Source organism: Lolium rigidum, chromosome 3 (assembly GCF_022539505.1).
Source record: "Lolium rigidum isolate FL_2022 chromosome 3, APGP_CSIRO_Lrig_0.1, whole genome shotgun sequence".
Taxonomy (NCBI): Eukaryota; Viridiplantae; Streptophyta; class Magnoliopsida; order Poales; family Poaceae; genus Lolium; species Lolium rigidum.
This window is the reverse complement of record NC_061510.1, coordinates 214,022,627-214,044,524: the sequence shown is the minus strand read 5'-3', so window position 1 is coordinate 214,044,524 and position 21,898 is coordinate 214,022,627. Positions and strand designations below refer to the sequence as shown.

Here is a 21,898-nt window from a genome sequence, read left to right as displayed (position 1 = left end):
AGTGCATCAAACACCTTTTATTCTTTTAGAACTTGCCGAGTACCTCTCGTACTCACTTTCTTTCGACACCCTTGCTAGATCGTGATCCGGAAGTGGAGGCTATCAACGATGGAGCACCAGAAGGAAGCTACGAGCTGGTCTACGAAGAACCTGATCTTACCGGCGGAGTGGAAGGCGTAGATTATGGGATAGTCTACGAACCAGATGACACGGAGGTGGAAGAGTAGTGACATACCCTAGCATCTTAGAGCCGAGCAGCGTAGAACTTACCTAAATAAGTTGTTGAGCTCTTTATATTTGTTATGAGTTGTAATCGTATTTAAGTAGTATCTTAGGGTGTTCTCATAGGACTCGTGAGAATACCAACTTGTTAAGACAATGTTTGTAATAAAGTATGGAGTGTTATGACCTGCAATGTTTCTGTTGTACCACTCTGAGGGATATGGCAAATTGTGAAGAAGTCCCTTCGCAAAGATCATATCAACGACTTGTATACTACAACATGCAGTGGTATGCTGGGTCACCGCAAAATGTTTTTTACATCCGGCCCTCCCCAGTTTTGTGGTGGCAACCTCCTAATAAGGGGGCAGTCGATATCTTCATCCTGCCCCCGAAAATACCCAATATCTAGGGTGTTGCTGGATCATCCGGTCCTCCGCCTTCGTTGCCAAGACCGGATCATCCAAGGAGAGGGATGACCCAGGTCATAAACTAAAATTAATATATCTAGATACATCTATATTAGCGGCAAGTAACACAGATCGAGGGGTTACAAGATTTCTGAATTTTCATTCCCTCCTAAGAGTAATGTTTCGGTTCTATTCCTACTATATTGGATATTTCATTTCCTTGTGATTATTTCATTTTCTTTGATAACTAGGCTGACACTTATGTGACGCTATGTTATTTGCATCTACCCTGTGCTGCAGGTAGCAACCATTTATAGAAAGTGTCTTCGTACGGGTAGTTTACCCAACAGTTTGGATACCTCATTTCAGGCGAGAGAAACAGAAAGACACTGACGTAGCACTAACGTCACGTTTACCCAACATCGTGCGCTAGCCGCAGGAACAGAAAGGGACACCACTTTCCAATCATTTGCCACACCTCTGCACTCCGAGAAAAAGATTGCTTGCAGAATGGTCGTTACCGTCTCAGATCAGGCGATGGGCTGGGGCGCACGGCACAACAGGCTCGTTGACCGGAGAATACAATGGGCTGCATAAAGAGATACAGTCCATATGCGGCCTACTGCGAGACATCATGCTGGGCCTTTGGGCCCGTAAGATGGTGCTCCGTCTCAGGACCGCCGGGGAACAAGAGAGCAGCCAAAAGTTTAGTCCCACCTCGACTACCGATGAAAGATCGGACCGGTTTATAAGCTCGCTCGTTGCAACTTCCATCGTCCCTTCGGGGACATCCGATAAAATTGGAACGATACAGAGAAGATTAGCATGGCCCCTGCGCAAGGATGACACGCACAAATCGAGAAATGGTCCAAATTTTTTTGAGATTTCAAACCGAGTCCCTGCACGCTAATTTTTCTATTACAGGTACGTCCCTGGCTGGAGTGGCTGCCTTGCGTCGTCTCTTCTGTTAACACTTACACCAAGGCCCTTATGTCTTCCTGAAATTTTCGGCTACCCCTCGCTGCTCTACAGTAAATATCGCAGTTGTGACCATGAGATCCTCAGTTTTATTACCGATAGATCCCTGCGATTCTATCAGGCAGACAGCGCCTTAACGTGTACGCCCCTGTGCTATTTATACCAAAAAAAAAAACATCAATCTCCGCGGAAGTATACGAATTTGCTCATCATCTTTTTTTTTTGTCCCAATGGTAGATAATGCTAACACATGTATTTATGCAAAAAAAACACACACGATACCTCCTATTTTATATGGGAATTAGGAACGCGGAAAAGCAGTCATCACACTAACAAAATTAATCAAGCAATCCTGTACACAACCGCAATTTCTCAGCACTGAAAAGCATAACTTTACCAGTTAACAACATTGTAAAGAGAATACAATGTCGCATTTTACTCAGGATTCTAGGTATCTCAAATTCTCACCAGTATCCATCAAACAAGAGTACTCCCGCAGTATACACCAGTCAGCTAGAACGCGCTGAGATGTTCAAGTCAATCATTACAATCTCGAGCGGCGTATGCATTTTACCGGATTCAAGCTACCATTCCGGCGAGCCGTAAAATGCATATGCCGTCCATCTATTGACGCAGGCTTGAAGTCCCAGCCTTCCACGTCCTTCGGGACACATACATCATAGAGCATCTTCCCCAACACGCCATCATGGTTCATGCTTTCGACGCTCGGCATGTTGAACAACTCAAGTTTTGGAGCTTCGCTGCCGCTTTCTTGGTACTCCATGGAACTCGGTAAGAAGAAATGGTCGGCTGGATCAGCTGGGACACTCCTTATCCTATCGCTTGAGCTCGTAGCAGTTTTATGGACATTGCTAGCCGAATAAGGTGTATCACTGTGCTCACTCCTGCCAATCACGTAGTCGTTAACTCGTCTTCTGCTCATGTAAAGCGCTGAAGCCTTCATGAGCAGCTCAGTCACTGCAGCACGGTATTCCTCAGCGTGATGTTTGTAATGTCCTGTGTAACAACTAACAAATGGTGAAGAAACAGTGGTAGGCAGATAAAACAGGGTGTGAGAGTTGTTATATTCTTTCATATATGGGCAAAGTAAAGATGTAAGAGCGATAATCCTCCAAGTGACAACTAGATAAAACATCATGTAAGGGTGCTATATTCTTACATATGGGCAAAGTAAAAAAATAAAAGGGTGATAATTATCCAGGTGGTAAGCAGACAACAAAACAGGGTGTAAGGGTGCTATATTCTTTTACATGGGCAGAATAAAGGATAAATGGATAACCCAGCTATCACAGAATAAAGGCGAGTACCTGCTGCTTTGGCAACAGCTCGAGCCCGTGGAACTGTCCAACCAGGCCAAGACCCTCACCTGGAAGTGGACTGACAGCGGAACCTACTCTTTTTTTTTTTTTGACCTGGACTACGGCGGGCTTACGCCAGCCTGAACAACTTTATTACCAATCATCGGAAATACAAGGGTTTCGAATTACAACTGATTTGAGGGGTAAGGGGGAGAGAGAGGGGGAGAGAGCCAGTGAGGAAAATCAGGGGGGGGGGGGCATATCCATTACACCAAGAATTTAGAAGGGAGGTCGAGGAGGGGGTGTTGCATCTGTAAGCCCAAAGTCTAACGTCTTCGATGCACCTGTTGGAGACGAGGGAGAGACTCTCCAGGACACCATTGAAGGTGCGAGCATTCCTCCTTTTCCAGATGTTCCAGGCGATGGCGGTGTTAATGGTGGTCTCCGCCAAGTCCTGCTACAACGCCATGTTCCAGGGATCGACCCACTGCAGCGCCTGGAAGCTTACCTGGCGCACCTGGGCCCCACAGCGTGTCAAATTCTTCCATTGGCTTGCTAACTTGGACCGGTGCTGGACGGCTGCACGCCTGCAACGCCGGGGACTTCAGCACCACCCTCGCTGCCTCCTTTGCGATCAGGAGATGGAGTCCATGCAGCACCTCATGATAGGATGCTGCTTCTCCCAGCAGGTCTGGTTCGAGGTCTTGGCCTGGCTGTGCGCCACCTGCAACCCCCCAGACCGCGACGACTCGCTTCTGACTTGGTGGCACAGAGCACGACAGACCTCCCCTACACCCAGCCACAAGGGCCTGGCCTCCATCACCCTGCTCACCCCCTGGATGCTTTGGAAGCACCGCAACGATTGTGTGTTCAATGGAGCTCAACCCTCCATCAGCACTGTCGTCAACAACATCAAGGAGGAGGCCGCCTTATGGGCAAGGGCAGGAGCGCAGGGGCTATGTCTGATCCTCCCTCAGACTTGGGATGTACACTAGTCCCCTTGTTTATCATTTTGGTTCCTTCTGTGTTGTATCGCCTCTTAGGAGGCATGTAACCGTAAACCTTCTATCTATCCAATGAAATGAAACGCAAAGGCTTTTTGCGTTTTCTCGAAAAAAACATGTTCCATCGATGGTTTTACAGCGCAACACATTCAGTCCCATCGATCTGCCGTGATGAGCGGCAGGAGGAGTCAGGGAGGAGGAAGAAGGGGCTGGCCGGTGACCTTGTTATTCATCTCAGAGTTCCCTGTGAAGTAAAATGTGCACGAAACGTATAGCTTGAGGCTCTCGTGCAGTGACAGCCTCACAGGAATACAATAAAATTCGTGACAAGTTCATATACAGGTTAGTCGCATAGGACATCTTCTCTTTCAGTACAGACCAGTCCAAGCTCGGCTAGATTTGTCCAATTCCGAGTTCAGTATAGGCTCTATCTAGTGTAACCAAATGCCTGATTGACCAAGCATTACTTATCGGACCTTTTAAATAGCACGAACATTGTTGAGTTGGACTATGTTTGAACTTCAATTTCGTCCATGATGTATCACGGTTTGTGCACAGCTTTAGATTAGAAGCGAGATTTTTCAAGGGATGAAAATGAGTTCCACGCGATGGGAACAACAGGATACATAATTAAGGCTTCCGTACAACCTTTTTAAATTCACACAGAACTCTTGCTATGATTGTTGAAATGTGAAAGTAGTAATGGCCCAATTGGCGAGGATTTTAAAAAAATGACAACATTTTTGTTTGTCATGCAAAATGGTATGCCTTTGTGTCACTGACATGTGAGTTCTGGGGCCACTGTCAATGACACAAAGTGTGCCATTTTGTGCCATTCATGCTGTCAATTTGCTCCTAGTTGGCCAACCATTAGTATTTAAAGTACATTTATGACTAGGAAGGATGATCTCAGAATAAGTTGGAATACTTTACATAAACTTATATTTGTATTTACCTTCAAGTATTATATAAGCAAGTCTGTCCAGAAAGTCGCAGAAGTGAACAACTCTGAACACTACCAAATGATTTGACACTGAAGTATTAAAGCTGATCACTTATGGGTCTGTATACGACTAGTAGCTGGTAGTAACCTTGCACTAGGAACTATGATGAGTGATAACTGGTAATTATCCAATTTCAGCAAGTCATCATTATGCGTGCCCACATATAGTTGTCAATACATATTCTAACTAAAACGAATCGGCACTTTTTGGTCATTTTAGAGAACCATACTAAGTAATGTATAATACGCTTAGTCTTCGCATTAACTTTCTTCCCCATAACCTGGAGGATTGTAGTAGTAGGAAATAACATACCTACATGTGCAGAACTGTGCCATTTAACAAAATTCACATCACCACCCAGCTCCAGCAGACGTCGTCCAAAATTTTGAACAACTGAGCATGGAGCAAGTTCATCATCCTCCGAACATAATATGAGTATTGGGCCAACATGCTGCACACATAATGGATTGATGTCACCATATGTCTGTAAAATGTCTATCTGCAGTCAGGTTATAAGACATTCATACAGTCCATGGAGTGACATACCACTGATGAGTATAGTGTTTCCCAATATTCTTTGCGCTGTGCTTCAAACTTGCCAATGAAAAGAGTGTCTAGACCCGAGGCAATTCCTTTAGTCATCCATGATAGGACACGTGGAGGTTCAGGAATTTTCAGGACACTTGGGTGAAGGAGAAAGCGAGTGCCTAGATCACTCACAAAATCTACAGGACTTGAGTCGTACATTTGTCCACATACGCAGTCCCGTACAAGTTGGTAGTCGCCCTGTGATAAGGAATATAATAAAGTTTTCAGCAACATGAGTAAATACAAACTAAAGTAACCCTCACTGGTAGACCCAAGTTGCCTTTCTTGAATACAATTGTTATGACGACTGAGTGCAAACAAACAAAAAAGGTGAAACAGCAAAAGAAAATTTTGCCGTACCAAAGTCAGTTGGCCTTCACACCTTCTCTCGATCAGCTGCCAGTAAACAAAGAAAGCTTTAGCCAAAAGATCCTAAATGAGTCAGCAAGAGATAACTGTTCCAGCAAGATTTTCTAGCTTTTACCTGAAAAACCTTGTATGTACAACCTTTTGGTCCTCCCGAAAAGGATGCAAACACAACAGGTACTGGTCTAACCTTCAGTTCCTGGAATTTGGAAGATCAAATCAACAACAATCCACGACTGCAACAACTAATTAAGCATAATGAAACAGTTTAACATTCCACACAAGTAATGGACCAAGCCAGGTCGAAATAATAGTGCCGTGGGATGACAGTTGCACAGACCTTAACGAGCTCGGTGAGCACCCGGTCAGCAAGCACGGCTGCCTTGTCGGGCATAAACCTGGCAAACATGCAAATGGGATCAAACGAGGGATTCAATTGTAATGTACAGGCTATTGCATCACAGTACAGATAACTGGAAATTTTAGCCATCCAACAGAATCCACAATTCCACATGTCCACATAGCTTTCTTGGTACATCCAATTCCAGCCTAGCCATCTAAAATTCTGGGTTTTCAGATTAATTTGGATTGGAAGTTCCAAAGTAAACGCATACCAACCTAGTAGCAAAGAGCACAAAAGCTAGTGAAGCTTTATCACCAGCGAAGCATGGCTAAGGCCTCTGTAACCTAAACGTTTCGCCCTCATGTACGGAGATGAAAGAAGTAAAGATGGCGGCTCATCACCAGCAGTAAAGCACGGAAGGGAGAGGCGTAATTAACGTACAGCGTGAGGAAGTCGGAGTGGCAGACGAGGCAAGCCCACCCGAGCGCCGCGTACAGCTCTACGTACGCCCGCACGTGCCGCTCCTGGCTCGACAGCCACGCGAACATCACCACCACTCCGCCGGCGACCTCCGCTCCCTCGGCGCCGCCGCCGCTCGGCCGCGGGCCCGCCCAGTAGTGGCGCCCCCACATGCCTCCCGCCTCTGCCGAGGGGTCTCTGGCTGAAAGGTTCTAGAGCCCCGGTGCTCCTCCTCCTCCTCTGCTTGAATTGGGGTCTGGAAGGAAGAAGACCGTGCGGCCGCCGGAGCTTGTGCCGTTTGTTGGGTGTATCTTCCTGGGGACGTGTGGCGGCTAAAAAGGTCCTAGCGGCGTTGGGCTGTCAAGCAACAGTAAATGCTACGAACCACCATGCAGTCAGCCCACCTCCAAGGCAAGGCAACAGTAGGCTGGTGGTGACAGTGGCAGGTTCGTTTCTACTAGTCAGTTCGATGACAAAGTCAGGCGATCCACAAAAAACCTCAAGGATGTTTGCAACCTGTTTTATGGACTTCCCACATGTTGGGTGTGGAAGTAAGTTGATTAATTTTAAATTCTTGTGATGTAATTTGATTTAATTTAAGTTGTGTATATGATTATAAGAATTTTGTTTTAGCTGCCCGCTGCATAAATTTTTAATTCTTGATTGTGCGCCTATGGCATGTTCAGAACACTTAGGGTGTGTCGATTAAGGATTTTTAGAACACATGAAGAGAAAAACCTCACGATTAGAATGTCATGTCTATTGGAACCCTACATGATTTAGAACCTACATGAATTGTTTTCAAGTAGCGTTGGATTCACCGAAAAATCAAATGAATTGTAACATGCGGTTTAAGTGGATGAAAATTTTCCTCCAAAACATAGTGCAATGCCATCCTATATGGAAAACTTCCTATGCATTCCTAAGAATTAAATCCTAAGAATCAAACGATGCACATAAGAAAAATTCTTGAGCATGAAAATCCTACAAAATTTTCTATAGAATTTCTTTGAATCGGACAAGCTCTCATTCGTAAAAGAGGTATGTTCAAAGTACACATCATATCATAGTACCTTGGACTTCCAGCTCCACTTTGTTTTCTCTTACTCTCGAATGCAAAAGATAAATTGGGTTGTTTGGTCAGTATGGTATTTGTGTGTACCTGGTAAATAAGTGAATACGATGTATTTTTATTGTTCGGTTGTTTGATCTTGAATAGAAGTTTGATTTTCTAATCGGTGACATATTTGTGTAGATTCAATAAGTAAATCCCACTTTCTGCTACCTACTTGTGAATTGTGATATAGTGACGGCTTTTACCATATTCTATTATTTTTCTTTTTTGCTAAACTGAAAACCTATATCCACTTTTTTAGATGGCATGATAGCCCAATATACATATACCTCTCATACACTGTACCAATTATAAGCATACGACATTACGTCCATTTTGTATTCTAGAAATTACGCGTAGCACTCTGTATCATAATAAGTGGAAAAAAGGGTTGCAACTAGCGGTAGCCTTGCAAATAAAAAACATCTTTAGAGCATCTTGGCTCAATTGAATCGATTCCCCAATACAAAGTCTGGCGAAGCTGTTTTTTTTTGCCCATATTGGAGGGGCAGGGCACGGTGAGGATGCGATTATGGGGAGGTGTCGGCGCCTATCCGGTCACCTTATACGCGCCCCTTCATACACTATTTTTAATATAGTTTAAATTAAAAATAAAATGAACTATAATAGTTTATTACAAGTTTAACAAATCATAGAAATAGTTCAACAAGTTCAATATAGTAAATAAATAATTTAAGTTCAATAAAGCACACAAATAATTTAACAAATTTGAATCACAGTGACAAACAAATAAACAAACTAGGCGATAGCTTTGAGCCTCCACAAATGCTCATCATCTTGCACTTGGTGATGAGTATTTGTGTCTCGAACTTCTTGTAGCTTGGCGAGAAAAGAAGCAAATGTGGGCAACACCAAGTGATCATCATCTGCAAGAGGACTCATCCGTTCATAAAGTTCAGTGTTAAACACTAGAAATTCATGTTCGCTCTCAATGATCATGTTGTGCAATATCACATAGGTAGTAATGACCTCCCACATATGATCGTTCGACCAGGTTAGAGTGGGCTGCTAGACAATGGCAAATCGAGCTTGCAGCACACCAAGTGCCCACTCCATATCCTTCCTGCAAGGCTCTTACTGCCGAGCAAACCAAGCTTTCTTCCCTCTAGGCATAGGGTCTGAGCATGCCTTCAACAAGCTTTTGAAACAAAACATTCGACAAATGTTGACCATCTTGGATATATAACATCAACCACATAGTATCCCTTGTCATATTGGTGACCATTGATTTCAAATTGCACTGGAGGCGCAAATCCTTCAACAAGCTTTTGGAAAACATTCGAGCATTGTAGCATATTGATGTTATTGTGTGATCCTGCGGTCCTGCCATACTGAAAAAGCATACCAAATCCACACATCTTGATCGGACACTACCTCAAGCACCATATTGCATGATCCTTTGTGACCTTTATACGTGCCTTGGTGTGCAAATGGACAGTTCTTTCATGACATTGCATACAATCGATGCTTCCAAGCATCCCAAGAAACCCTCTAATGCGTTTCGTACCAAGATCCGAGCTATGTCTTCTGCATTGAGTGTGCGCAAGTAGTTCTTCTTAAACACTACGGGAATAGCCCGACATAACTTGTACATGCAACCAATGGTTGAGGACTCGACCATGTGCAGGTAGTCGTTCTTTGTATTTCCATGCATTCCATATGCAAGCATCCGAAGGGCGATTGTGCATTTCTGAATTATGGAAAAATAAGCAAGCCTACGGCGTCTCTCTTCAGTTTGAAGTAGTCGATCTCTCTCAAATTCTCGACAATCTTCAAAAAAAGCTCTATGCTTATCCTAAAATGGCGGCGGAATATGACATCGTCGTGCAATGAATCATCGGCGAAGTAGTCGGCACATAGCATGCAATAGTCTTCCATCCTCTGCCCCGGCTTGCCCTTGCGGCGCCCGGGCCGGAACCATGAATCCTCAACTCATCCTCTTCTGCAATCATGGTCAGGAGGGTGACGAGGATCGTGAGATGCTCCTCATTGTCGACAGATTCCATCGCCGCAAAGCAGTGAGTGCCTCCTCGCTGTCAGAGTCCATCTCCTTGGCAAACCGCCGAACACCTGGCATGCAAGGTGGACACGGGGTGAGAACAAAGTATGGGCGACGGTCTAGCGGTGGAGGGATGACGATGGAATGGGGCAGATGACATGGGTATAACATATTTGTACTCGACGTTATCATCCCTAGTGCGGATCTAGGAAGGAATAGGCGAAGCCCATGAAGAATCCAGCACGGGGCCGAAGCCCATGAACTATGTAAACTAGGCATGCTAGGCCCATATCGGGTAAACAAAGATACCGACGTGTAACCGCCCTGGGTGCAGACTCTCAGACCTAGCCCACTATATAAGGACTAGGAGGAGCCACCGGGGAGGAGATCTAGATTCATAACACGCAACACCCCTTTAACCCTAATTTCATAATACAATCTCAGCGTCCTTGATCATACTTTTTGTCGGCTACCTAGTTTGGCTGACCGGTCTTCGAAATCGCGAGCGCTCTCCTTTCCTGAAAACCCAAGTCCATCATCAATGGACATTGCCAAGGTTACTCTTTGCCAGCAGCGCGATAAGCAAGTGGTGGAAAAGTATATGCGGCGGTGGAGGGATTTCTACCGGAGACTACTGGCCAACGGTGACGAGGGGAGACTGCGGTGTCGATGTGGGTTGCATGACGACGTCGCAAGGTGGGAAGGGTGAGATGGAGAGGAATTTCTGGTAATCTCGCTGACAGAACTAGTCCACGGCGTTATGTCGTCTATCCGACGCTCCCGCTAGCCCCCCCCCCCTATCCCGATTGGGTTTGACGTAGGGCCGCCGGATGATAACGTGGGCCACACAGGGGCAAAAACTATATTAGGAGCGGTGGCTAGAAGTGATTTATCATCGGCGCCTCTATTCTTACGTTTTTAAACTTTTAGATGAAACGAGCGGAGATGCTCTTAGATAGTATATATCCAATCTGCATGCCGGGCGTGCAATATGTATGAGTTGGGGTCCTTGGATCAAAAACATGTGGAACGAGATCTTGCAAGGGGACGCGTAGCGTTGAATATTTGCCCTGGCCACGAGCTAAAGTGCACGCTACTCCAGCTAAACACATGCATCACGTGCTCTCGTCTAAACTTCAATTAACTACAGAACTTATCTCGATCGATCCTTTGGTAGGGATAGATGATCATCCACGTCAGGTTGTCAGCTGGCAGATAGCCAGATATCCGTAGATAGACGTGGTGGATATATATATATATATATATATATATATATATATATATATATATATATATATATATATATATATATATATATATATATATATCAATCACCTCCCGTGAAATCTGAAGCCCAAACAAGAACATATAAAAAGAAGGGTAGCACTACCCGGCGGCGCCGCACAACACAAGATCCGTGCGGCGGATCCGTCTGGCCCCACCACGTGAAGAGGGCAGTGAAATGAATTCGCATGCGTCGCAGAAACTACTCTTTCCATTCGGCCGTGACTCGTAGCTAGCTTTTGACCATGCAACCATGCATGCGCGCTGCAGACATCCGATGCATAAAAAAAGCATGCTACTCCTTTCTCATCGACTGATTTCATATTAAATCTCAAATCTCATCACCACTCTAGATCAAAACATGCTGGATACCTTTCTTAATTAATCGGGCAACTGTTAATATGGTAACTAGATATAAGTATTTGGGAAATTAAACTGGAAATTAACCGCCGATGAACCTGGCAGTTACTGCCAACTAATGAGGCAATTGCTACTAATTAACCAATCAATTACTACTAATTAATCGGGAAATTACTACTAGCAAGTGTTAATATGACAACTAGATACGTAATACAACTATTTGGGAAATTGAACTGGAAATTAGGGGCGGTGAATCTGGCAGTTACTGCCAACTAAGGGCATGTACAATGATATCCAGTCATCCGTCGGTAAGACATCACACGTAGGCAATTAGATGACGTGGGGGAGAGAGAAACTGAAAAACCGTCAAGTCCGTCGACTAATCTACAGACGGTCTAATCCCGCCCGAATCGCTCCTTACAGACGGCATACTTCCCGTTGTAGGGGAGATCGTCGCTTATCGTGGCCCGATATAATCGCGTGTCCAGCTAACTAATCTCTTTTCCCCTTCGCCGCAAGATTCACCTGTATGCGCGAGCGAAATCGAGATCGAGCAACACATTCTTCTCTATGATGCGTTCCTCAATCAGCCATGATGCACTCGTTCCACATCTTGTGCTGTAGTTTTTGTCCAGAAATTGAGAGGATGGGGCGCCAATCCACGCGGGTTCCTGCATAGCGTTGAAGAAATTCTCGCTGCCGGCTCTTGGAATTTTTGACAGAAAAGACCACTTGCTTCACTGAATTGGCAAAAAAGACCACCTTCCAAAATAATTGGCAAAAAAGACCACCTCTGCCATGGCGGCAGGCCGGCCAGCCGACGCGTGGCACTTGCCGCCGGCGGGCGTGGCGGCAGGACCTGCCGCCGGCGAGGGTGGCGGCACGTTTGCCGACCTGAACTGCCGTCAGCTGGCGCCATTGGGTGGTGGGCCATGCCGCCCTCCTCCGTGGCGGCAGGCTGATGCGCCCCGCTGTAGCATGCCGCCGGCCCGGCTCTGGAGCTCGACGCGGCCGGCATCATCTGGGGCGCGGGCGTCGCGTTGTCCTCCTCGCTGGTCGAGATGGAGTACGCCGCATCTGCAGGATGTTCTTGGCGCCGGGGACCCGTACAGCGAGTGCAGAGTACGGCGGCAGGTGCAGCGCCGGCGCGGAGCGGTGGCCGTCGGACGAGCGCGGGGATGTGTGCAGCGAGTGCGGGTGGGTGCCGCTGCAGAAGCAGCTCATGTGCCGGGAGCGCGCCGCGGCGACGTTCTCTGTGCGCGAGGCACACTCAAGCCTCTGGTTCTGTCAGTTTTCCCCGGAGAGGCTCGATGTATTACTACTACTACAACCACCGAATCGATAGCTGCTTAAAGAAGATGTTAAGTACTAGCAATTGCCATGTGCCTGGGTGTCCTGTACTGATCATCAGAGTCCTGCTGTTACATGCACTACTAGATTGAAAATGTGTCTGCCTGGGTGTCTTGTACTGATCATCAAATTGTGCTGTTGGGATTACTAGCAGTTGGGACGGATTTGATAAGCGGAGGATCAAGCTGTAAACAAATCGTATCCGAAACAGATTGGAAAGAGAAACATGGTGGAGAAAAACCTGAACTAGCTATGGAACTATGGGCAAAATCGCAGAAAGCAGCGGCAAGATCTTGAGTGCACCGGCGAGGGCGCCCCGTTCGTGCAGGCCGACGCCACCTGCGACCTGGCCGACGTCGGCGACCGCGCCAAGAACATCCTGGAGATGCGGCATACTCCATCTCGGCCGGCAATGAGAACAGCGCGACGCCCGCACCCCAGATGATGCCGGCCGCGTCGAGCTCCAGAGCCGGGCCGGCGGCATGCTACAGCGGGTGGGTCAGCCTGCCGCCACGGACAAGGGCGGCATGGCCCACCACCCAATGGCGCCAGCTGACGGCAGTCCAGGTCGGCAAACGTGCCGCCACCCTCGCCGGTGGCAGGCCCTGCCGCCACGCTCGCCGGCGGCAAGTGCCACGCGTCGGCTGGCCGGCCTGCCGCCATGGAAGAGGTGGTCCTTTTTGCCAATTGTTTTGGGAGGTGGTCCTTTTTGCCAATTCAGTGGAGCAAGTGGTCTTTTCTGTCAAAAATTCGGCTCTTGAAGGGAGTAATTCTTCAACCAACAGATTACCAAGTTTCTTGCAGCTGTGAAATTCTAAAGAGACAACGATTGTGCCCATGGTGGTGGTGTGGTGCGTCGCCTCACACCCGTCGGGAGATGCTGCCGGAGGATTTGGTAGACTTATATCCAAGGAGAGACCGAGAGAGAGGAGCACAGCTGCACAGGTCGTGGTGGTTGCCGGGAGAGAGACAGTGGTGGCGAGCTTGCAGATAGCCAAAACGACAGGCCATTGTAGCAATACTTTTTACTGCTATCTAGAGATGACGTGGAGGGTTGTTACAGACACCTGCTGTCTAAACTAATGTACATGCCCTAATAAGGCAATTGCTACTAATTAACCAGTCAATTACGCAGATGAATAACTAGTCTCTTCCTCGTGTCCGAAAGCCCCATCTGCTCCTCCGCGCGAGCCTCCTCGCCGTCGTCGGCGACAACCTCTATCTCTCGTACTCCCCGCATGTTCCTCCGCCTCTCGGTACTTGGCGACGACGACCTCCTCCTCGCGTGCGTGCTCGGCGGCGGTAACGTGAGAAGCGGACAGAAACCTCCGAGCGGCCGCCACCTCGCGCGCTTAGCTCCATGCGTTCGTCGCCGTGCCTTTCCGCTCGCGGCAGCGGTCTCCCCGCTGCTGCGTCCTCAACGGCGGGCCTAACCCCGCTGCTCGGCGCGGCCACATCCCCCGCTGCTGCGTGCTCGACGCGGCCTCCTCCCTGGCTGCAGCGTGCCGGCGGCCTCCTCTCTCGCTGCTGCGTGCCGGCGGCCTCCTCTCCCGCTGCTGCGAGCCGGCGGCCTCCTCTCCCGCTGCTGCGAGCCGGCGACAGGCTCCTCCTCTCTTCACTTTTCCAGTGCGGTGCTATTTCCGTGGTGGTCTGTGTGGTGAAGAGTACTAGTACAGTACTTGTGAGAGGATAAAGACACGGAGGGGATAAGATGCAATCGCTCATTAAGAGCAGCGATGCACTTTTACTAATCGCAACGCCCGCCGCACGGAAGGGCGATGGATGCGGCGCCTTCGCTTAGATTTTCCCTAAAAAGAATGCAGGGCAAGCAAAATGATTGTCTAAGTGAAAAAAAACTTAGTATCAGTATTTGTAAACCTAGCCAATACGTTTCGATAACTACTGTACATGTACCCGTATAGTACGTGATAAGGTCGGGAATCTCTCCCCTGTCAATCTCGATTCTCGAAAGAAAGTGTGATATCATGTCACCATACATCTAAATTTAAACAAATATCTTTTATGTGACATAAGGTGTATTTGTTTTATAACTATTTTTCTTCTCTTTTCTCGCCTCAACTTTTGCCAGATATATGTGGAAACATATTAAAAAACATTTGCACTAGCTGCAGGAGCGTTCACGTCCAAACATGCATGATTGGGAAGGTGGGAAAAAGTTGTAAGCAACATGCTGCATTCATCACTGAATACGAAAAACCATGTCCATCACACATCAACAAACCAACCAAAAAATGAACGGTGCGCAGTACCGTCAGAGTATCAAGACAGTTGAAAGGAAAACTGATTAGTGCACCTGGGTACCAACGCACTTTATACATGGGAAGATTCAGTAATTTAAAAAAAAATCAAAAATTCTGAAATTTCTCTGAAATCAAAGATGATTATGTATTGTACTTGTATAAGAAAAAAAATTCTATGGAATGATCTTTTTATTTATTTATTTCTTGTGTCAAAGAAAGAGACTTGAATGCTCTAGTATATACAAGTACAACTCATGCTATATTCGTAATAAATATGTTTTTATTTGTCCTGAGCTCAACGGAAATTATTTCGTGGCCAAATATTTTATACGAGGACAATAATTAATCATCTTTGATTTCCCAAAAATTCAGATTGTTTGACTTCATTTGAAATTACTAAATTTGTTTTGGCACATATAAGGTGCGCTAGCATCCGAGAGCCAAAAATTCCCGTCCGACAGTTGAATCGTATATATACAATTCATGAGTAGTAAGCCATAGCTACTTCGCAAGGAAGGAGACGGCATCTCGAGCAAATTTCTTGTTAAGAATTCTTGAGCAATTAAGTTGTGATAACTACAAATGATGGAGCAATGCTGGTCAATCGGGCCGAGAATGAGATAGATCCGGGCTTTCCGTGCATGGGCCGTATTTTGGAAAGCCATTTTATCTCGTTGTTTGCACCATCTGTCAAAGAAATAAGCCAGTCCCAACAGAGAAGGTTCTCTTAGCTTCAACTTCACACTTCCACAAAAATGCTCTGCGTTTGTTAGGTGCACACATACTCTTTGTTAGTGTGCGAAATGAACATCATCTTTCAGTTTCTCCTGAAAATCTATGGAGATACGTACAAAGTTGTTCACTAGACGATACGGCCATATAACCACTTGTGATTATACTAGAATCTAGTATGTGAAGTTATTTGGAATCATCAATGTACTCGAAAAGTATAACTAGATCAAAAGCAAATAGTTTTTCCAAATGTCCTGTTATGTTTTCATTTAGGAGTTCAGTCCATTAATATAGCAATGTCAAAAATTAACTCGGTTCAACTCGGTAACTCGCGAGTTGTTAGCTCGTTATTAATTTGAACACCTTAGGAATAAACCATATGAGAATGTATGATTGATCTAACTTGTTATAATTTTTCATATTGAAGAAAAAATAGATACATACAAGTTAAAAAAAATCTCCATTATACAACCACCTATGGTGATTTCGACCAAGCTTAACGAATTAAATGAGTAACTCGTTAAATCAGCTTGTCAAGCTCGTATCGTATCGTCTCGGCTTGGCTTGTTTCATTAGTTATTTTATTTGTTCTCGGGTTTTGAGTTTTGTTTCCAGCCATACCTAAAATATTCAATTATGTACTGTAATAAAAATGGGGCCCTAGGGTCTCTTTTCCTTGGAAAAATGCTTCAAGTAGATGCGTGTTTTCCTACACGACAGAGTGAGTAGGATTCTTAATAAAAGTATGTAAAGGTTGCAATCACGCAAATGAAATGATCTAGACAAAAAGAGTCTTTATGATTCCCCATGAAAGTTCTTTAAGAAAAAAAACTTGAGTGATTGTACTATAGTATTACCTAACTCGCAAAAATCCCTAGAGTGTAACTTTTCCTACAGCAAGCTACACTAATAGAGTAACATATCGTGTGTATTTGTTCCTTAATAGTAGTACCATACAATTCGGTTTTGTCAGTCCGCATGAATCTAAACCATTTCACTCAGCTCACTACTTTTTTTTTCTTTTTTCAAGAACCCGCAGGAGATCTGCGCGCTATTGTATTAAGCTTGAGAAGACGAATCAAGAATGTCCCAAACAACATGATTACAACCTTAGAAGGTGAACCTTCGAGGCACCACCAGTTCAACCGCCATTTTGGGCGATTGAAAACGGCCTAAGGCCGAGGAGAACTAATGTACTACTCTCACTATCCCACCTCTACAATCTAACCAAACCCGCCACTCATCCATGATCAAGCTCAAGGTCGCTGCAGCGGTCGAACTATGCCCCTCAAAAACCCTAGCATTGCGTTCCAACCAAAGATATCGAAGGGTTAGCATGATGATAGAGTTCGCTTTCTTGCGGTCGGTGCGAAGGAAGCGACCAGCGACATTGTACCACCACTCATTGAGGGTGGCATCCTGTCCGGGCAGAATGGCAGGGAGGCCCAACCGTGCGACGATGCCAGACCAAACCTCATGTGCGAAGCTGCACTGCAAGGAGAGGTGGTCCAGGGTTTCATCCGCGGCGCCGCAGAGCGGGCACAACGTATGAGACGACAACCCTCTCCGCAGACATCGATCCGCCGTCCAGCATCACCTCCGCAATGTGAGCCATGCGTGCATCTTGAACTTGAGTGGTGCGAATGACTGCCAAACCAAGTGGGCTCCGGGCAGGCCGACGATGCCTTGGAACAGCAGGCGGTATGCCGTTTTAGAAGAAAATTGGCCATTACCTCGCCACTCCCAAGTGACCTCGTCAGCACGAACCTCGCCATGCCCCTGGAACGGCACCGCCGCCACCGTAGCCCACAAGCGTAGGTACTAGATCACCACGGGAACCGTGAGCACTCCTGAGATGTCCATGGCCCACGAGTTACCTAGGAGACCGTCACGAACCGAACGCCGGCGGCGCGCTGCCGGCCTCGCAAGGGGAAGGAGGTCCGGCGCTATGGCGTGTGCCGCAAGGCCGCTGATCCAGGGATCTTCCCAGAACAAGGTGGACTCCCCGTTGCCAAGATCGATCCACACGGAGGCGTTGAATAGCGCGACGCAGTCCTTCCCGACATTGACATCGAGACCCGCCCATGGTTTCCGATTGTCGATCTTGTTGAACCACAGCCACCGCATGCGCAAGGTAATGTTCATGCGACGCATGTCATGCAGCCCCAAGCCCCCAAGGCTCTTGGGTTGACAAACCAGCCTCCAAGCAACCGGACAATATCCACCTTTTGCGTCGTCGGTGCCAGCCCACAGAAAGCCTCGACGGATTTTGTCCACCGCCTTGAAAAACCATGGATCAAGGATCAAGTGCGAGCAACTGGTAGACGACCGACGCACCCATGACCGCTTGGACGTAGATGAGACGTCCTTCTTGCGAGAGCAGCCGCGCTTTCCAAAAGGGAGTTGATCCACGAGCTTGTCGATGGCGGCGTGGAGCTCCGCTTTTCTTGGCTTCCCGTTGGAAAGGGGCAGCCCCAGGTACTGGCATGGCATGCTACTTTATTCTTATAGTTCATTATTATAGATAATGACATGCTTTAAGAAAAGTGCTTGAATTGATGTTTGTCTAGAAAGAAGCACGTCGAAGATGGAGAACGAAAGCACCTACCCATCGCCCATTAAATGTCGCTCACATCACCCCTACTCATTGGGCGATGTCCGAGCAGGGACGGAGCTCACTTATATATAGCCAATGCTGTTAGCTGATCACATTGGATACTAGCAAAACCTTCACTAAATAGTGTTAAATAATATTAATTTATAAAGCATGACCTCAGAGTGGAAATAGAGATGACCCCAGTGTGTCAAAATTTCCTAGCTATATTTCTCTGAGCTAGCTTTTGAAAGAGCCTGAATCATCGCCGTCGTCATCATCCACCCATGGGCTACATCAAGTGCCTGCAAAATCAACTGATCTCGCTTGTTCTTAAAGGAGAGGCGATTTGCACAAAAATAACCCAAAAGTGAAAGAAAAGCACAGACTGACCCTTCGGTGAAACTATTTCACCCATCCAACCCTTTTGTGTGGCGCCCCTTCCATCGGCGCCACACATGCCAGTGTGGTGCCCCTCCTGCCGGCGCCACTCTCCCAGCCGACATGGCGCCCTCGACGCTGAGCTGGTGCGCCGATCCGACGTGGCAGCATGTGTGGCGCCCCTCCCAACGGCGACACACATGCCAACTTATATCAAGTTTTCGGTCGAAAACATCCAAGGGCTCCGGACGTCTGGGACTTAGCCGTTTTGGCGAGCCTCTACTTGTGGCGCCGATGCCATGGGTGCCACACTAGCATGTGTGGCGCCGATGCCACGGGCGCCACACATCCACTTAAGTGTGGCGCCCGCGCCCGCCCCCAGCCCGACCCTCTCTTTCTCTTCTTTCTCTCCTCCAACCGCCGCCGCCGGCCGCCTCTCCGCCCCCCCCACCAAATCCTCCACGGATTGGACAGATCTGGCCGGCCAAATCCATCCCCATACAATCCTCAAGGTATTTCCCTTCGTTCCCCTTCGATTCATCCAAGATTTGCTCCGGTTTAATTCGATTTAGCCGTTTTGCCTAGATTGGAAATGTTGGTTGTGTTTGAACCATAGATTTGTATGCATGTGTTTGAACCATAGATTTGAACCATAGATTTGTTGGAACCATAGATTGTATGCATGCGTTTGAACCATAGATGTTAAATTTTGCTAGATTGTATGCATTGTATCCAAAGATGTTTGAAATGGCTATGTATGTGTTGAAATGAGTATGTAAGTGTTGAATGTGTATGTGTAGGAACCCTAGATATGTATGTATCCTAGATTTGTGGAGGAACCCTAGGCATCAAATTTCATGAATGTGTATATGAAGGAATAACTCATATGGTGTTCTATCCCTAGATATGAATGTATATGTATGTATTTGATGTATTTGTGATGGCTTATTTGGATATATTCTCATGTATGTGTTGCTCATAATATGTTGTATTTGTGTAAACATGTAGGATGGTGTGGCTCCTGGATCAAGAGTATGACAGGGATCACCGGGCTGTTCATATGACGGAGAGGACAACGGATCTTCACCCTTTGAAGATTCGTTACCATGGCACAGTGGATATACCGTATGACGAGAGGTACACGGAGTTCATCCAGCCTACCGGTCTTCTCCCGTTCATATCCCTTGTAAGCCGTAGGGGGCCGAACATGAACGCCGCGGCACTCACCGCTCTTGTCGACCGGTGGAGGCCGGAGACGCACACCTTCCACTTGAGGGCCGGCGAGATGGCCCCTACTCTCCAGGATGTTTCCATGATCCTTGGACTACCTATTCGGGGCGAGCCACCGTGTATGAACACAGCTTCCGATGGGTGGCGCCGGCGGATGGAGGCGCTTATTGGCAGGGCTCCTCCGGCGCCAGCAAATCCAAAGGAGAGAGTTCCCGCCGGCGCGTCTTTCTCTTGGATCAGGACTAACTTTCGACAATGCCCGGACGGGGCCAACGAGGACACTCGGAGGACGTACGCCCGCGTGTACTTATGGTACATGATTTCGAGGACTCTCTTTACTGACAGTGGGGGGAAGCTAGCCCATTGGTGTTGGCTGAAGTCGCTTACGGTGTTGGACCACCGGTGGAGTTGGGGAACAGCGGCACTTGCCTACCTCTACCGGCAGGTGATGACTTGTTCTATGTACTATTTTCCTATAGTAGTGTGCTAGACAAAGTACTAACCAAATGTCTTATGTACGCAGTTGGACGAAGCTTGTCGCAGGACTTGGAGCAGGACTGGGAGCGGCGGTATTGGTGGATGCTTGCTCCTACTTTCCGTATGACGCTGGGACCGTCTATCAGTTGGGCGTCCCAGGGTACTCCACGAGAGGCCATGGCCTCATCACCATGAGAACCTTGATCGGGAGCCGACTTGGGCATTTCTTTGGGACAATGTCTCGGAGATGACGAGCGATCCAAATATCATGTACAGGCAGTACACTGCGGAGTTGGACACTTTTACCGCTGAGCAGGTAACCGATCACTCTTTTGCAATCCTAGTTTTCATTGATTGTACTGGCATGTTGTAAATTCTGAAATATTTGTATGCTGCAGGTGGAATGGGAGCCATATGGTACCTACTACCGTATTGGCGCGGGGATGCCTGACCTCAACCACAAGTGCACGGAGGAGGCGCTGTTCTGGCGTATGCGCTGCCCACTCATATGCATGTGGCTTGTTGAATACCACCAGCCGCACAGAGTGATGAGACAGTTTGGGCTGTATCAGGAGTGCCCACCTCAGTGGCAAGACACGGACAATGCGCTTCATAGATAAACTTCTGGAATCATGCGATGGAAGATTCTTGATAGAAGAGGTAGAATCTAACTTCTTGATTCTTGCAGGCTTGATAGGCAGCGGCAGAGGAAGATCACAAATTGGCCAGTCCATCATAGCGGCCATGTCGCAGCGTTCCAACACTGTTTGGAAGCGACACGAACTGCTGGCCCTGTGGAGATTGTGCCTCACGACTTGGCCGCTTTCAAAAACTACCTCCAGTGATTCCATGAAAACACGCGTATCGAGTTAGTGAAGCACGCGTATGCTGAGCACATCTTGGACGACCCCATCGAGTTCGATGAGGTGGCGCAAAGCCAGCACGACACCTTTGCTCGCAGAGGGAGATCGACTTCTATTGCTTTCGAGCTGAACTTCGTGGTAATGGATTCTCTCACTAACTAGTACATCATCTAGATTGCCATGTGCTCGCGTAAATTGTGTATGCTATGTTTGTCACAGCGGACGGAGATCACAAAAAACAGCTGAGGAGTGCGAGATTATGTGGGAGCAGAGCGGGAGAGATGAAAAGCCTGTCGGACCGTTGCGGCATTTCATTAAGGTATGATCACCAACTTTGAATGTACGCTATTATGTTCTGGTGGCTTTGTAACCATGAGTTCCATGACGCAGAACACTATACGAAAGATGCGGCGGTTAGCCAACTTGCTAGGTTGCCGCGACACCGAAATTCCTACATCTTCCTCTTCCGAAGAGCCGGAGGTATGGACTATTTTGTTGCTGTCAAACATGTTCTTACTAATTTCAACTTTTGTAATCTCATGT

The 21,898-nt window shown here is 47.1% G+C and overlaps 1 protein-coding gene and 1 non-coding gene across 2 annotated transcripts; one reads left to right on the top strand and one right to left on the bottom strand.

The window, feature by feature from the left end:
* Nucleotides 1-1,404: 1,404 nt before the first annotated feature.
* Nucleotides 1,405-1,507, top strand: LOC124704791. Its single transcript, XR_007003675.1, has one exon. It is a non-coding gene; the product is annotated as a U6 spliceosomal RNA (small nuclear RNA).
* A 545-nt stretch (nt 1,508-2,052) lies between these two features.
* On the bottom strand, nt 2,053-7,070 carry LOC124702973. The gene is made up of 7 exons (XM_047235158.1): nt 6,673-7,070; nt 6,229-6,286; nt 6,007-6,087; nt 5,883-5,918; nt 5,481-5,720; nt 5,247-5,385; nt 2,053-2,624 (listed from the first exon to the last, which is right to left on the bottom strand). Exons 1-7 carry the CDS (start codon nt 6,861-6,863, stop codon nt 2,152-2,154), a joined length of 1,218 nt encoding a protein of 405 aa, XP_047091114.1. The 5' UTR covers nt 6,864-7,070; the 3' UTR covers nt 2,053-2,151.
* Between the last annotated feature and the right edge of the window lie 14,828 nt (nt 7,071-21,898).

What these genes read in the sequence shown, in the direction of transcription:
- LOC124702973 (XM_047235158.1), bottom strand. Translation starts at nt 6,863, where the DNA reads ATGTGGGGGCGCCACTACTGGGCGGGCCCGCGGCCGAGCGGCGGCGGC. An exon ending in GTGAAGGCCAACTGACTTTG is followed by an intron (nt 5,721 to 5,882) that starts GTACGGCAAAAT and finishes TCCTTATCACAG; the next exon opens with GGCGACTACCAACTTGTACG. An exon ending in AAACACTATACTCATCAGTG is followed by an intron (nt 5,386 to 5,480) that starts GTATGTCACTCC and finishes TTATGTGTGCAG; the next exon opens with CATGTTGGCCCAATACTCAT.